Consider the following 15,686-nt stretch of genomic DNA (forward strand, 5'->3'; position numbering starts at 1 on the left):
CTATAAGTGAGAGATACTTGGCAAATCGTTTTGTACAAAGTTATTAGAGCCCGTCTGCCGCACATCAAGGCGATCTCTGTTAGACGAGTTCCTACACTAAATTCTGCCTGTTAGGTGCCATGACGGCTACCATACACTTCAGGGAGTGTAGGTTCCTACCTAATTAAAATCAGCCTATAAGGCAGACAAGGTGGTCAGGAATGCATGACTGAGGAGGCAGCCACACCTCCAGTACAAACTGCAAAGAAAGACAAAAAAGGGGGGTCAGTCAGCAAATAGCAAACCGCAGGAGCACATTGCTATTGGCAGGGAACAAACATTAAAAGACAAAAACATCATGTTTGAACTGTTAACATTGTTTGAATTTGCACATGTCTCTATTTTGGTTGTACCGAAAAATTTCAATAAAACCTAAATTTAAAAAAAAAAAAAGACAAAAACATGCAATGCGACAACTCACTGGAATATAGAGTACAAAATTGCATAAAAGTCATTGACATAGCATATTATATTTCGTGGTATTCCTCCCATAATTTTGGGGCGAAGAGCCCTATGGGCCCGATCCATCTGAGGCTACTTTCACACCTGCGTTCAGGTGTCCGCTCGTGAGCTCCATTTGAAGGGGCTCACGAGCGGTCCTGAACGCAGCCGTCCAGCCCTGATGCATTCTCAATGGAGGCGGATCCACTGAGAATGCATCCGCCTGCCAGCGCTCAGCCTCCGCTCCGCTCAGTGAGCGGACACCTGAACGCTGCTTGCAGCGTTCGGGTGTCCGCCTGGCCGTGCGGAGGCGAGCGGATCCGTCCAGACTTACAATGTAAGTCAATGGGGACCGATCCGTTTGAAGATGACACAGTATGGCCCAGTTTTCAAACGGATCCGTCCCCCATTGACTTTCAATGTAAAGTCAAAACGGATCCGTTTGCATTATCATGAACAAAAAAAAAAAAAAATTTTTTTTTTTTTGTTCATGGTTATGCAAACGGATCCGTTCTGAACGGATGCAAGCGTTTGCATTATAGGAGCGGATCCGTCTGTGCAGTCTAGGTCCTCACGTAGGAAAAGAGACTGTTTAGATGTGCGGACTTGGACATGTCGTATCACTGACCGGGCAGCACTGTGATCTTCTGCTTTAAATGCATCTTTAACTTCTGATATAAGGGCTCGAAAGTCCTGTTTCGTTGGGAGCTGTTAGATGTGGGACCACCAGTTAGGAGGGGGTGACTTGAAGGGGTCCAGGTCTGCAGAACTTGAGGACCAGGAGGACCTGTGTCTGGAAGGGGAGCGAGATCGCAAAATCTGTGGAATATCTAAGCAATCTGCTGGGTGGAGCATGGGCATCTTCTTAGGAACCTGATCTGTGTTTCTCCCAGACTTGAAGGCTCTTTGTGACAGCGGAGCCGATTTCTGTTGGGATGGCTCAGTGTTAGAGAGATCCTGGGATGGTATATCCCCTATAGGGGCTGATATACAGTTGCAAGAAAAAGTATGTGAACCCTTTGGAATGATATGGATTTCTGCACAAATTGGTCATAAAATGTGATCTGATCTTCATCTAAGTCACAATAGACAATCACAGTCTGCTTAAACTAATAACACACAAAGAATTAAATGTTACCATGTTTTTATTGAACACACCATGTAAACATTTACACTGCAGGTGGAAAAAGTATGTAAACCCTTGGATTTAATAACTGGTTAAACCTCCTTTGGCAGCAATAACTTCAACCAAAAGATTCCTGTAGTTGCAGATCAGACGTGCACAACGGTCAGGAGTAATTCTTGACCATTCCTCTTTACAGAACTGTTTCAGTTCAGCAATATTCTTGGGATATCTGGTGTGAATCGCTTTCTTGAGGTCATGGTGGACAGATGGCCTTAAGTTCTCCTGCAAAATGTCTTGATAAACTTGGGAATTCATTTTTCCTTGGATGATAGCAATCCGTCCAGGCCCTGACGCAGAAAAGCAGCCCCAAACCATGAGGCCCCCACCACCATACTTCACAGTTGGGATGAGGTTTTGATGTTGGTGTGCTGTGCCGCTTTTTGGACAGCAGTGGCTTCCTCTGTGGTATCCTCGCATGAAATCCATTCTTGTTTAGTGTTTTACGTATTGTAGATTCGCTAACAGGGATGTTAGCATATGCCAGAGACTTTTGTAAGTCTTTAGCTGACACTCTAGGATTCTTCTTCACCTCATTGAGCAGTCTGCGCTGTGCTCTTGCAGTCATCTTTACAGGACGGGCACTCCTAGGGAGAGTAGCAGCAGTGCTGAACTTCTCCATTTATAGACAATTTGTCTTACCGTGGGCTGATGAACAGCAAGGCTTTTGGAGATACTTTTATAATCCTTTCCAGCTTTATGCAAGTCAACAATTCTTAATCATAGGTCTTCTGAGAGCTATTTTGTGCGAGGCATCATTCACATCAGGCAATGCTTCCTGTGAAAAGCAAACCCAGAACTGGTGTGTGTGTTTTATAGGGCAGGGCAGCTGTAACCAACACCTCCAATCTCATCTCATTGATTGGACTCCAGTTGGCTGACACCTCACTCCAATTATCTCTTAGAGATGTCATTAGTCTAGGGGTTTACATACTTTTTCCACCTGCACTGTGAATGTTTACATGGTATGTTCAATAAAAACATGGTAACATTTAATTCTTTGTGTGTTATTAGTTTAAGCAGACTGTGATTGTCTATTGTTGTGACTTAGATGAAGATCAGATCACATTTTATGACCAATTTGTGCAGAAATCCATATCATTCCAAAGGGTTCACATACTTTTTCTTGCAACTGTAGGTGTCCTTCTCTGAGATGTCAGTTTCCTATTAAGGGTGTTTTGTGGTGAGCCTGGAGTGTGTGTGTGTGTGTGGGGGTCAATGAAGCTATTAGCGGCTGCGGCGATGCCGTCCTAGATTGGGTGAGGATATGGGGGTTCAGGAGCTGTCCCTAGAGGGCTCCCCGTAAGGAGGGTGAGGGAGCCTGTGACGCAGCCCAGAAAGATCCGGCCCCCCCTGCACTGCCGCGGGCTCTGGCGAATTCAACTGTCTCTCCACCTCCAAGTCCGGCAGAGGGATGTCATCTGTTGTAGAATGGAGCCAAGGCTGGTGTGTAGTCGGCGGTCCGTGGAGCATGGAGAGTGGTTCAGGCGACGGGAGGAAGATCAGTTTCAGGGTGGATCCCGAGTCGTTGTGAGACTGTGTGGCGTGGTGAGAGGACAGCATCTTGTGATCAGGTTTGTCTCTCTCTCTGCGCACAAATGCGTCCATGGTCAGTGACACTGAGGTGTCTTGGAGGTCGGCGCTGCTCTTGGACATCTTTACCGTCATTTTTTTCCCCATGATAGTGAGGGGTAAGCTAATTTTAAGCTTAATGGAGCTTGCTGGTTATGGAGCTCAGGGATCAAGCGTCTTGCGCCATTGGTTTCCGGCCACGCCCCTCGAGAGATAGCTTATTAAGCGAGAGTAGACAAGACGTTCAAGGAGTTTAGAGATGAAGGGGAGGTTAGAAACAGGTCGGTAGTTAGCAGCACAGGTCGGGTCAAGAGATGTTTTTTTTAGTAGTGGGGTTATAACAGAGTGTTTGAAAGAGGAGAGAGGTTAATAATTGTAGTTAGGTGAGTAATGACAGCCGGGGAGTGGGACTGGAGGAAGTGTGATGGAATTGGATCACTGCTACAGGTCGTGGGTCAAGAAGAAGAGAGAAGCCTGGAGACTTCTTCATCTGTTATAGGGTCAAAAGAGGAGAGAGCATGTGGAAGAATGAAAGTGAGGAGAATTGAAATTATTTGGGGACTGAGAGATTATTTCCTGCCGTATACTGCCAATCTTGTCTCTGAAGTAAGTGGCCATGCCATCAGCGCAGAGGTCAGTGACAGGTTCTGGTGGAACTTAAGGGATTAGAAGGGAATGAAAATGTCAAGAAGTCGTTTTGGGTTATTTGAGAGTGAGGAGATAAGAGAGGTGAAGTACTTTTGTTTGGCAATGTTGAGGAACGAATTGTATGTTTTGAGCATACATTTATAATGGAGAAAGTCTGCTGATATTTACTATTTTCTCCATAAGCGTTCTGCACATCTGGAGCAGCGCTGTAGAAAACATGTTTCAGATGTGTGCCAGGGTTGCTGTGTTCTGTGTCGGGAGGGTCGGATTGATACTGGAGCTACTTTATCTAGGGTGGTTTTGAGGGTATGGTTGTAATGATTGGCAGCCAGATATTTTAAATAAATTAGCAAAATAATATTTTCACTTTGTCACTATTGGGTAATAAGTGAAGATTTATGGGGAAAAATGTGAATAGAGGGAAACGGTCTGAAGGATTTCCAAATGAATTATAACTTATACCAGCTGTACATATATAATTATATACAGGAGCTGTCCACGTCATACCAGCATGATCCATATTAGAGATGGCCTTGCGGTTCTCCCGGCGGTCGTTTCGTGGCAAACTTTGCTCGTTCACATGCGCCATATTCCATTGCATTGCGCCGAACTTTGAACCATGACACATCCATCAGGTGGGACAGGATAGCCACTTGAGACGTTTCAGCACATGGACACACCTCCACCCTATAACAGAACCCGATCTGGCAGCCATTTTACATTCTCTGTTTTGCCAGTGTGGGGGGAGGTTGCTTTGTGGAGCAGGGACAGGCTGTTAGAGACACCAAACGCTAGCTAATCGGGCCACAAAAGTCCTTTTAAGGACTGGTATAGGTGTGCTATCGATAGGTGTGATATACCGAGGGGTGTGATATACTTATAATATACTTTCTAACATAGAAAGTATATTATAGTGCATTTGTATTATGCAGCAGTTGTGTGCGGTTCTGCTGCAATACCTCAGCTATATAGAGGGACAAACGCTATTGGAATAACGAATTGCAACTGGTGTGATATACCTGTTGCCTAAAAAAAAACTGATTGAGGGGTGTGATATACCTATAATATACTTTCTAACATAAAAAGTATATTATAGTGCATTTGCATTGCACTGCAGTTGTGTGCAGTTCTGCTGCGATACCGCAGGTATATAGAGGGACAAGCGTTATTGGTACAACTATTTGCAACGGGTGTGATATACCTGTTTCCTCAAAATACTGATTGAGGGGTGCGATATACCTGCTTCCACCAAATATTGATTCAGGGGTTCTATATACCTGTTTCCACAAAATACTGATTGAGGGGTACGATATTCCTGCTTCTACAAAATACTGATTAAGGGGTTCTATATTCCTGCTTCCGCAAAATACTGATTGAGGGGTGGGATATTCCTGCTTCTACAAGATACTGATTAAGGGGTTCTATATACCTGCTTCCACAAAATACTGATTGAGGGGTGCGATATACCTGCTTCCACCAAATATTGATTGAGGCCTGCGATACACCGGCTTCCAAAAAATACTGATTGAGTGGTGCGATGTACCTGCTTCCACCAAATATTGATTCAGGGGTTCTATATACCTGCCTCCACAAAATACTGATTGAGGGGTGCAATATACCTGCTTCTACAAAATACTAATTAAGGTGTTCTATATACCTGCTTCCACAAAATACTGATTGAGGGGTGCGATATACCTACTTCTACAAAATACTGATTGTGGGGTGCGATATACCTACTTCTACAAAATACTGATTGTGGGGTGCGATATACCTGCTTCCACCACATATTGATTCAGGTGTTCTATATACCTGCTTCCACAAAATACTGATTGAGGGATGCGATATACCTGCTTCCACAAAATACTGATTGTGGGGTGCGATATACCTGCTTCCACAAAATACTGATTAAGGGGTTTGATATACCTGCTTCCACAAAATACTGATAAAGGGGTTTGATATACCTGCTTCCACAAAATACAGATTGAGGGGTGCGATATACCTGCTTCCACCAAATATTGATTCAGGGGTTTTATATACCTGTTTGCACAAAATACTGATTGAGGGGTGCGATATATCTGCTTCTACAAAATACTGATTAAGGGGTTCTATATACCTGCTTCCACAAAATACTGATTGAGGGGTGCGATATACCTGCTTCCACAAAATACTGATTGTGGGGTGCGATATACCTGCTTCCACAAAATACTGATTAAGGGGTTTGATATACCTGCTTCCACCAAATATTGATTGAGGCCTGCGATACACCGGCTTCCACCCACAAAATACTGATTAAGTGGTGCGATATAACTGCTTCCACCAAATATTGATTCAGGGGTTCTATATACCTGTCTCCCCAAAATACTGATTGAGGGGTGCGATATACCTGCTTCTACAAAATACTGATTAAGGTGTTCTATATACATGTTTCCACAAAATACTGATTGAGGGGTGCGATATATCTGCTTCTAGAAAAAAATTGTTTAAGGGGTTATATATACCTGCATCCAGTGCTTGAAGTGGGCCGGAACGCGGCGGTACTCAGTACCGCCACTTCCAAAAATTGCCCTGGAGAGTACCTGCACCTCTCCGTGCGCCCAGTACGTGGGTTTCCGGTACCGGAGCGCAGGGCCGGCCTTTGGGGTGTGCGGGCTGTGCGGCCGCACAGGGCGCCATAGTAACAGGGGCGCTGGGCGGCCGACAGCTCGCAATGTAATATGCGGCAGGCGAGGCTGAACTTGTGTTCTCCCTCGGGGCGCCCCCTCCATCTAGCCCTCCCCTGTCTGACCTGATTCGTTCCTCCTCCCCTGTCTGACCTGCCTGCTGCCCCCGCCGCTGCCAATAAGAAGAGAGACGGGAGGAGGAGGGGAGGGGCTGTGGCCACTGCGCCACCAATGAAGATAACTGACCTGAATACAAAAACAGGAGGCGGGTGCTGGAATCAAATAGCCGACAGCCAACCTCTGTGACAGGGAGCTGCGATCAGCTGCAGTTGAGTTAACCCTTCAGGTGCGGTACTGGAGGGGTTAATTGTAGCTGATCGCAGCTCCCTGTCACAGAGGTCGGGTGCCGGCTATTTGATTCCAGCACCCGCCTCCTGTTTTTGTATAAGAAACGTTTGTGGCACAGTGCGCCCCCCCCCCCCCCAACACCCCAGTATAAGAAACGTTGGTAGGCAGTGCGCCCCCACCCCCCCCTCAGTATAAGAAACGTTTGTGGCACAGTGCGCCCCCCCCCCCCAACACCCCAGTATAAGAAACGTTGGTAGGCAGTGCGCTTTCCCCCCCAAACACCCCAGTATAAGAAACATTGGTGGCTCAGTGGGAAGTGCCAGTGAGGGTTAAAAAATAATAAAAATTTTTTAACTCACCTCCTCCAGATGATCGCGTAGCTGCCGTTCTCCTGTTTTCTTCAAGACCTGTGGTGACGTCACTGAGCTCATCACATGACCCATTACCATGGTGATGGATCATGTGATGCTAACAGTGATGTCACCACAGGTCCTTTGACAGGTCATGAAGAAAGAACAGAAGACGATCAATTGGAGGAGGTGAGTTAATTATTATTTTTATTTTTTAACCCTCATTGGCACTGCCCACTGCGCCACCAATGATTATTATATTGAGGGGGGGCCCACTGCGCCACCAATGATTATTATATTGAGGGGGGGCGCACTGCGCCACCAATGTTTATTATATTGAGGGGGGGCCCACTGCGCCACCAATGTTTATTATATTGAGGGGGGGCCCACTGCGCCACCAATGTTTATTATATTGAGGGGGGGCGCACTGCGCCACCAATGTTTATTATACTGGGGTGATGGGGGGGCGCACTGCGCCACCAATGTTTATTATACTGGAGTGTTGGGAGGGGCGCACTGCGCCACCAATGTTTATTATATTGGGGGGGCGCACTGCGCACAATGACGGGTTAGGGAAATTTCACAGCAGAGTGCGCATGCGCTGGGAGCCTCGCCGGCGGTTAGGGTAGGGAAAAATTATGGGCCAGTGCACAGGTGCGGTGATCGGATGGATGTTCTCAGCAGGACACCGGCCGACACTGCGCATGCGCTGGGGGGTACTGGTACAGAGAGGAATTAATGTGTGTGTGTGTGATGAGTGGGGGGGGGGGTCTGATGTGCAGGGGGGTACTGGTACAGAGAGGAACGAATGTGCGGTGGTGGGGGGGGTACTGTACTGGTACATAGAGGAACTAATATATATGTGTGTGATGGGGGGGTCTGATGTGCAGGGTGGGGGAGCACCGGCGCCTAATAGAGTACCGGCACCTCTTTTGGCCCACTTAAAGCACTGCCTGCATCCACAAAATACTGATTGAGGGGTGCGATATAGCTGCTTCCACAAAATACTGATTTAGGGGTGCGATATACCTGCTTCCACAAAATACAAATTGAGGGGTGCTATATACCTGCTTCCACAAAATACTAATTAAGGGGTTTGATATATCTGTTTCCACAAAATACTGATTGACGGGTGCGATATACCTGCTTCTACAAAATACTGATTAAGGGGTTCTGTATACCTGCTTCCACAAAATACTGATTGAGGGGTGCGATATACCTGCTTCCACAAAATACTGATTGAGTGGTGCGATATACCTGCTTCAACAAAATACTGATTAAAGGGTTTAATATACCTGCTTCCACAAAATACAGATTGAGTAAAATTGTTATCCACTGACTGTCTAATATACCTCCAGCCACATAATCACTTGTTTTTTTCTGTCTGGTGAATGCCTAATTTTTGGGGCCTGTACTCCAATGGCCTGCAGTAAAATTGTTATCCACTGACCTCCTAATGTACCTCCAGCCACATAATCACTTGTTTTTTTCTGTCCGGTGAATGCCTAATGTTTGGGGCCTGTACTCCACTGGCCTGCAGTAAAATTGTTATCCACTGACAGTCTAATATACCTCCAGCCACATAGTCACTTGTTCTTTTCTGTCAGGTGAATGCCTAATTTTTGGGGCCCGTACTCCCGTGGCCTAAAATAAAATGTTTCTAGTCTCCAGCAGGGCACATTTTTGAGAGTTTCCCTTTAAGACCCATAAAAATGGCCCCTGATTAAAATACATATTTTTTGTGAGAATTTTTGCCATTGATCCCCCTCTGGTATGTCACTGTCCATGTTGTGGGACTATTTGTGCACTTCTAGTAAGTATTTGGTGGCTGCAAATATGACCTGAAGATCTGTGCCATTAAAGTGAATGGGGCCCGCCGCGAACAAGCGGTTCGCAAACATTTGATTGCGAACGTGCGTTCTCGAAATGTCCCGGCCGATGTTCGTCCATCACTAATCCATAATATTATATACAAGATTTTTAACTTATACCAGCTGTACATTACCATCACCAAGGCCACTTTGGACTTTGTCTGCCTGCTGCGCTATACACATGACACACCGTCAGTAACGTTGTGACATTATGTGCTGCATCGGGCCAGGATGATGGTTTGGTTAAAGGGACCGGCGGCGGTTCCCTATCTGTCCACAACTGTATATGGATCCTTAAGGGGCAGATACAGTTGAAAATTGTGGCACTGTCTGCCTAACTTGCCACTAGGGTCTGTTTCTTTGAATCAAAATCTGTTAGACTTTAATGATGATATTAGATTGGGGCCCGAGAATAAATTCCCCTGATGAGACTAAGGAACCCCAGTCCAACCCTGGTCACGGGATACAGATAGTTGCCTCAGGGGCCACATGCAGCCCGCAAGCCGTGTGTTTGAGACCGCTGGTTTACACCAAGCTATATTTACCCATTATGAAGTCCGTACTATAGGATTGTTTTTGCAATTTACTTGATTCTTCCTAGGAAGTTGGTTTTAAAATGTCCACCTTAATGACAGAACAGTGTCAATAAGTTGAATGTTTTAGAGCAAATTGCAAAAATTTCACCCAAATCACCATGCCAGAGCTTTCTAGGTGATACTTCATTAGTTATCATGACTATCTCTTTCACTTTCTACATACATTCAGTGGACTTTTTATTATGTAAAACCCCATTTGTCTGCTTCACATTCAGGCTGTGATTCTCTCGCTCATTCTTTTTTTTTTAGCGCCAGGAATTAGTAATACACATTTTAGTGCCAATTTTAAAGTTCTCCGGTATTCTTAATACTTGGCATTTGGTGATTATAGATACAAATCTGCCACTCTCAGGTATGCAAATGGTGCTATTACTCACACTTAACAGAAGGTGCACATTTCCTTAAAGGTTTTCCAGAATGTGAATGTATTTTTAGAATTCAAGAACAATAAGCAGTCCGCTGGCCATCTCATACCCTTTTCAGCATTACTTGCCAAGGAAAGGTTTTGTAAATCTTAAATTGGTGTAGTTAATTGGCATCTTATACATTCTTTTTTAAAGGGACTCTGTCACCACGATTCTGCACAATTTTGCGCAGAAATACATGAATAGTCGCTATTTTTTTTATTTTCCTGGTGTTCCACTGCTGTCAGCTCTCAAAGCTGCACTGAAACACACAGTCCAGACTGCTGGGCAGTAGAAAATACGAAAGAAGTATTCTCAGGACATTTTTCATTCTATGGAAATGACAATTGCAGTATTGCATGCAAAAATAAAAATTTATCAGTGCCTCCTTTTTTCTACCAAAAATGTGAAACTAAAGTTCAGTACAATGTATACAACTGAGGTTGAATAAAGATGTTCCCTTGCTTTTAGTATCTTCGTATGTCGCAAGGTCTGCTGGAGGAAGCACCAAAGTTACCTAGAGGCTTGCACATCCACATAGCTTTGGCGCATTCACCGGCAGCGCAGAGAGACTAAGACCAGCATCTAAATCGGTGGTCTTGATAAATATCCCCCATGCATGCAGAATGAAGGTTTTCATTGTCACGATAGTTTCCACCTATTGCCATGATTTTGTCACAACACGAACATGGCATTAGCAGAACTTCACCATACCATAAATACAATAAAGTCTAAGGCCCCCTTCATACGGGCGTCGCGGGTGCATTCAGGGTACATTGCGGGAAACCCGTGAGAGTAGGCATGCAATTGCAGTCAGTTTTGTCTGCGATTGCGTTCCGATGTTTAGTTTTTTCCGCGCGAGTTCAATGCGTTTTGCACGTGCGTGAGAAAAAACTGAATGTAGTACCCAGACCCGAACCTGGACTTCTTCACTGAAGTTCGGGTTTGGGTTAGGTGTTCTTTAATACAGAATGCGAAGTATTCTGTATTAAAGTATAATGTCAATTGAGTGTTAAATGCGAAGTATAATGTCAATTGAGTGTTAAAAAATTTAAAAAATTAAGTCACCTCATCCACTTGATCGCACAGCCGGCATCGTCTTCTTTCTTCTTCTTTCAGGACCTGCAAACGGACCTTTGATGACGTAATCGCACACCACGTGGTGAGCGAGGTGACGTCAGCGCAGGTCCTGCTGAATGAAGGAATAAGGACCTGCGCTGACATCGAGTGCGATTATGTCAAAGGTCCTTTTGCAGGTCCTGAAAGAAGAAGAAAGAAGACGATGTCGGCTGCACGATCAAGTGGATGAGGGGAGTTAATTTTTTGCATTTTTTAACTCTCAATTGACATTATACTTAGCATTCTGTATTAAAGAATGCTATTATTTTCCCTTATAACAACGTTATAAGGGAAAATAATACAGTGAATAGACTTTAATGGGGTCCGGAGTTGCTCATCCCTATCATCTCCTAGCAACCATGTGTGTAAATCGCACCACATCCGCACTTGCTTGCGGATGCTTGCAATTTTCACGCAGCTCCATTCACTTCTATGGGGCCTGCGTTGCATGAAAAACGCACAATATAGAGCTTGCTGCTATTTTCACGCAACGCACAAGTGATGCATGAAAATCACTGCTCATCTGCACAGCCCCATTGAAGTGAATAGGTCCGGATTCAGTGCGGGTGCAATGCGTTCACCTCACTCATTGCACCCGCGCGCAATTATCTCCCGTGTGAAAGGGGCCTAACAGTCTAAAGTCTTAATGACCAGGCGATTTTCCATTTTTTCAATTTAGTTTTTTACTCCCAGCCTTCCCAAAGCCATAACTTTTTTTATTTTTCTATTCACATAGCCGTATGAGGGCTTGTCTTTGGTGGGACAAGTTGTACTTTCGAATGGCACCATTTACAGTTGCATGCAATGTAGTCGAAAGCAGCAAAAAAAAAAATCCAGATTTATGGGTTTTGGTAGAACTGAGCTATTATTTTCATTCTCTGGGTCAGTTCCATTATAGTGATACCACATACAGTTGCAAGAAAAAGTATATGAACCCTTTGGAATTATATGGATTTCTGCACAAATTGGTCATAAAATGTGATCTGATCTTCATCTAAGTCACAACAATAGACAATCACAGTCTGCTTAAACTAATAACACACAAAGAATTAAATGTTACCATGTTTTTATTGAACACACCATGTAAACATTCACAATGCAGGTGGAAAAAGTATGTGAACCCCTAGACTAATGACATCTCCAAGAGCTAATTGGAGTGAGGTGTCAGCCAACTGGAGTCCAATCAATGAGATGAGATTGGAAGTGTTGGTTACAGGTGCCCTGCCCTATAAAAAAACACACACCAGTTCTGGGTTTGCTTTTTACAAGAAGCATTGCCTGCCATGTGAATGATGCCTTGCACAAAAGAGCTCTCGGAAGACCTACGATTAAAAATTGTTGACTTGTATAAGGCTGGAAAGGGTCATAAAATTATCTCCAAAAGCCTTGCTGTTCATCAGTCCAGGGTAAGACAAATTGTCTATAAATGGAGAAAGTTCAGCACTGCTGCTACTCTCCCTAGGAGTGCCCGTCCTGTAAAGATGACTGCAAGAGCACAGCACAGACTGCTCACTGAAGTGAAGAAGAATCCTAGAGTGTCAGCTAAAGACTGACAAAAGTCTCTGGCATATGCTAACATCCTTGTTAGTGAATCTACGATACGTAAAACACTAGACAAGAAGGGATTTCATGGGAGGATACCACAGAGGAAGCCACTGCTGTCCAAAAAAACATTGCTGCACGTTTCAGTTTGCACAAGAGCACCTGGATGTTCCACAGCAGTGCTGGCAAAATATTCTGTGGACAGATGAAACCAAAGTTGAGTTGTTTGGAAGAAACACACAACACTATGTGTGGAGAAAAAGAGGCACAGCACACCAACATCAAAACCTCATCCCAACTGTGAAGTATGGTGGTGGGGCCATCATGGTTTGGGGCTGCTTTGCTGCGTCAGGGCCTGACGGATTGCTATCATCGAAGGAAAAATGAATTCCCAAGTTTATCAAGACGTTTTGCAGGAGAACTTAAGGCCATCTGTCCAACAGCTGAAGCACAACAGAAGATGGGTGTTGCAACAGGACAACGACCAAAAGCATACAAGTAAATCAACAACAGAATGGCTTAAACAGAAGAAAATACGCCTTCTGGAGTGGCCCAGTCAGAGTCCTGACCTCAACCCGATTGAGATGCTGTGGCATGACCTCAAGAAAGCGATTCACACCAGACATCCCAAGAATATTGTTCAACTGAAACAGAGGAATGGTCAAGAATTACTCCTGACCGTTGTGCACATCTGATCTGCAACTACAGGAAATGTTTGGTTGAAGTTATTGCTGCCAAAGGAGGTTCAACCAGTTATTAAATCCAAGGGTTCCCATACTTTTTCCACCTGCACTGTGAAGGTTTACATGGTGTGTTCAATAAAAACATGGTAACATTTAATTCTTTGTGTGTTATTAGTTTAAGCAGACTGTGATTGTCTATTGTTGTGACTTAGATGAAGATCAGATCACATTTTTTGAATAATTTGTGCAGAAATCCATATCATTCCAAAGGCTTCACATACTTTTTATTGCAACTGTATGTATAGTTTTTTTCTTGCGTTTTAATACTGAAAAAAAAAACTTTGGAAAACCCCTTTTTTTTTTCTTTGCATCACAATATTCTGTCCCCCATAACATTTTTATGAGTATAAGTATGGAGCCGTGTTAGGGCTCATTTTTTGCGGGGCGATCTGTACTTTCATTGATAACATTTTGGAGTGTGTATTACTTTTTAATCTTTTTTTTTATTTTTCTTAATTTTTTTGTGGGAGGTGAAGCGACCTTTTTTTTCCCGTTTTGCCGTATGGGGTAAATATTATGGACATTTTCGCATGCGGTCATGTCCATTATGTTTATTTTTTTAATTGTTTATGTATTTTTAGTTTAATTTTGGGGAAAGGGGGTGATTTTAAATTTTATATTAGCTCAATGGGAACAAATGTGCAGCAGGAGGACCGAGGCTGCCACACACACCATCCGGCTTCCCTGATGTTTGCTCACTCCCTGTTTATATCCTCACTGATCAGATCATTGTGCTGCAATCTGCTCCAGAAATACTCCTAATTTCTGTTAATAAATGACCCCCTATATTTTTTATGCTACCAGATAAAAACACTCCTGTGGGGACAGCAGACCTTGTTAAAGCAGCTGAAAGCAAACCAGAGCTTTCATGGTTGTCCATTGCTCGACAGAAACAGAGAAGCCTTAAAGACGACCATCCTGTCTCAGAGCATAGCCTTGTAAACCAGGGTTCAGAAAAGCAAATCAAAGACAGAGCAGAGGTGAGTTCCAAAATTAAGGAAAAAGATCACAGTTCAATGCGATAATACTTGTAGGATAGCTGTTTTATATAAGGACACAAATTACAATAATTGAGAACTTAAATGAGAACAATTAAGAAAAATAATTAGTGATCAAACTATAATATACATATAAAAAATAACCCCCAAAATAACAGTATTATTGCCCAACTCATAGTTTATATAGTGTATAACTAATGGTAGGTTCGCATCTCTGCTAAAGGAGTCCCGTAGTCTGTTCTGGAAGAGGAACAGACTACCGGAGTTAATATATCTGGCATAGCCGGACAGGGCCATAAGCTGCCGGATCCACATTCAGTACAATGGGACCCAGCAGCTGACTGGCTTCAGTGGTTACATGCTCACTTGCTATGGCCTCATGCACACGACCATATGTATTTTCCGGTCTGCAATAAACGGATCCTCAAACAATACGGATATCGTCCGTGTGCATTCCGTAGTTTGCAGAATGCAACAGCTGGCTCCTAATAAAACAGTACTATCCTTGTCCGTAATGCAGACGATATTTGGACATGTTCTATTTTTTTGCGGAACGAAAATACGGACATACGGAAACGGAATGCTATGCGCTTCCTGTCCCGGCCCAGTGGTCATATGACCTCCGGGGCCGGTAAAGTGCAGGAGCTGTCGGGCCTTCAACAGACCTCAATCAGCCCTGCACTGCTGTATACTGCTGTACAGCCTCTCTGGGGAGTGTATTTTCCCTGTAACTAGGGCTACTATGTCAGCCCCAGTTACAGGAGAAATCAATAGTGAAAAAAAAAAATTGGAAGTTAAATGTCCCCCAGAGGTTTTGTATGACCTTATGGGGGACGCAAAGTGAAAAAAAAAAAAAAAAAAAAGGTTTCACATGTCAAAAAAAAAAATCCCAAATTAAGTAATTAAAAAAAATGTAAAAAATAGAACAAAATAAATAAAATAGGCATACTTGGTATTGCCGTATCTGTAACGGCCAGCTCTAAAAATTTATCTCATGATCCACCCCGTCCGATAAACACCATAAAAAGAAAAAAAAAGAAAAAAGACATTTTTGTCACCTTACATCACAAAAAGTGCAACACCAAGTGATCAAATAGGCATGTGTGCCACAAAATGGTACCAATAAAGCCGTCACCTCATCCTGCAAAAAATATAAGAGAATTGCTCAAAAA

The 15,686-nt window shown here is 43.7% G+C and overlaps 1 protein-coding gene across 1 annotated transcript in view; it reads left to right on the plus strand.

Annotated features, from left to right (window-relative positions):
* The window catches only part of CRACDL (CRACD like), a 120,348-nt gene that overhangs the window by 90,987 nt on the left and 13,675 nt on the right, over positions 1–15,686 (plus strand). The window contains exon 9 of the mRNA XM_040425104.1: positions 14,321–14,496. Within this exon, the coding sequence (XP_040281038.1) occupies positions 14,321–14,496 (176 nt within the window). The remainder of the gene's footprint in view (positions 1–14,320; positions 14,497–15,686) is intronic.

The sequence above is a fragment of the Bufo bufo genome, chromosome 3 (genome assembly GCF_905171765.1).
Source record: "Bufo bufo chromosome 3, aBufBuf1.1, whole genome shotgun sequence".
Taxonomy (NCBI): domain Eukaryota; kingdom Metazoa; phylum Chordata; class Amphibia; order Anura; family Bufonidae; genus Bufo; species Bufo bufo.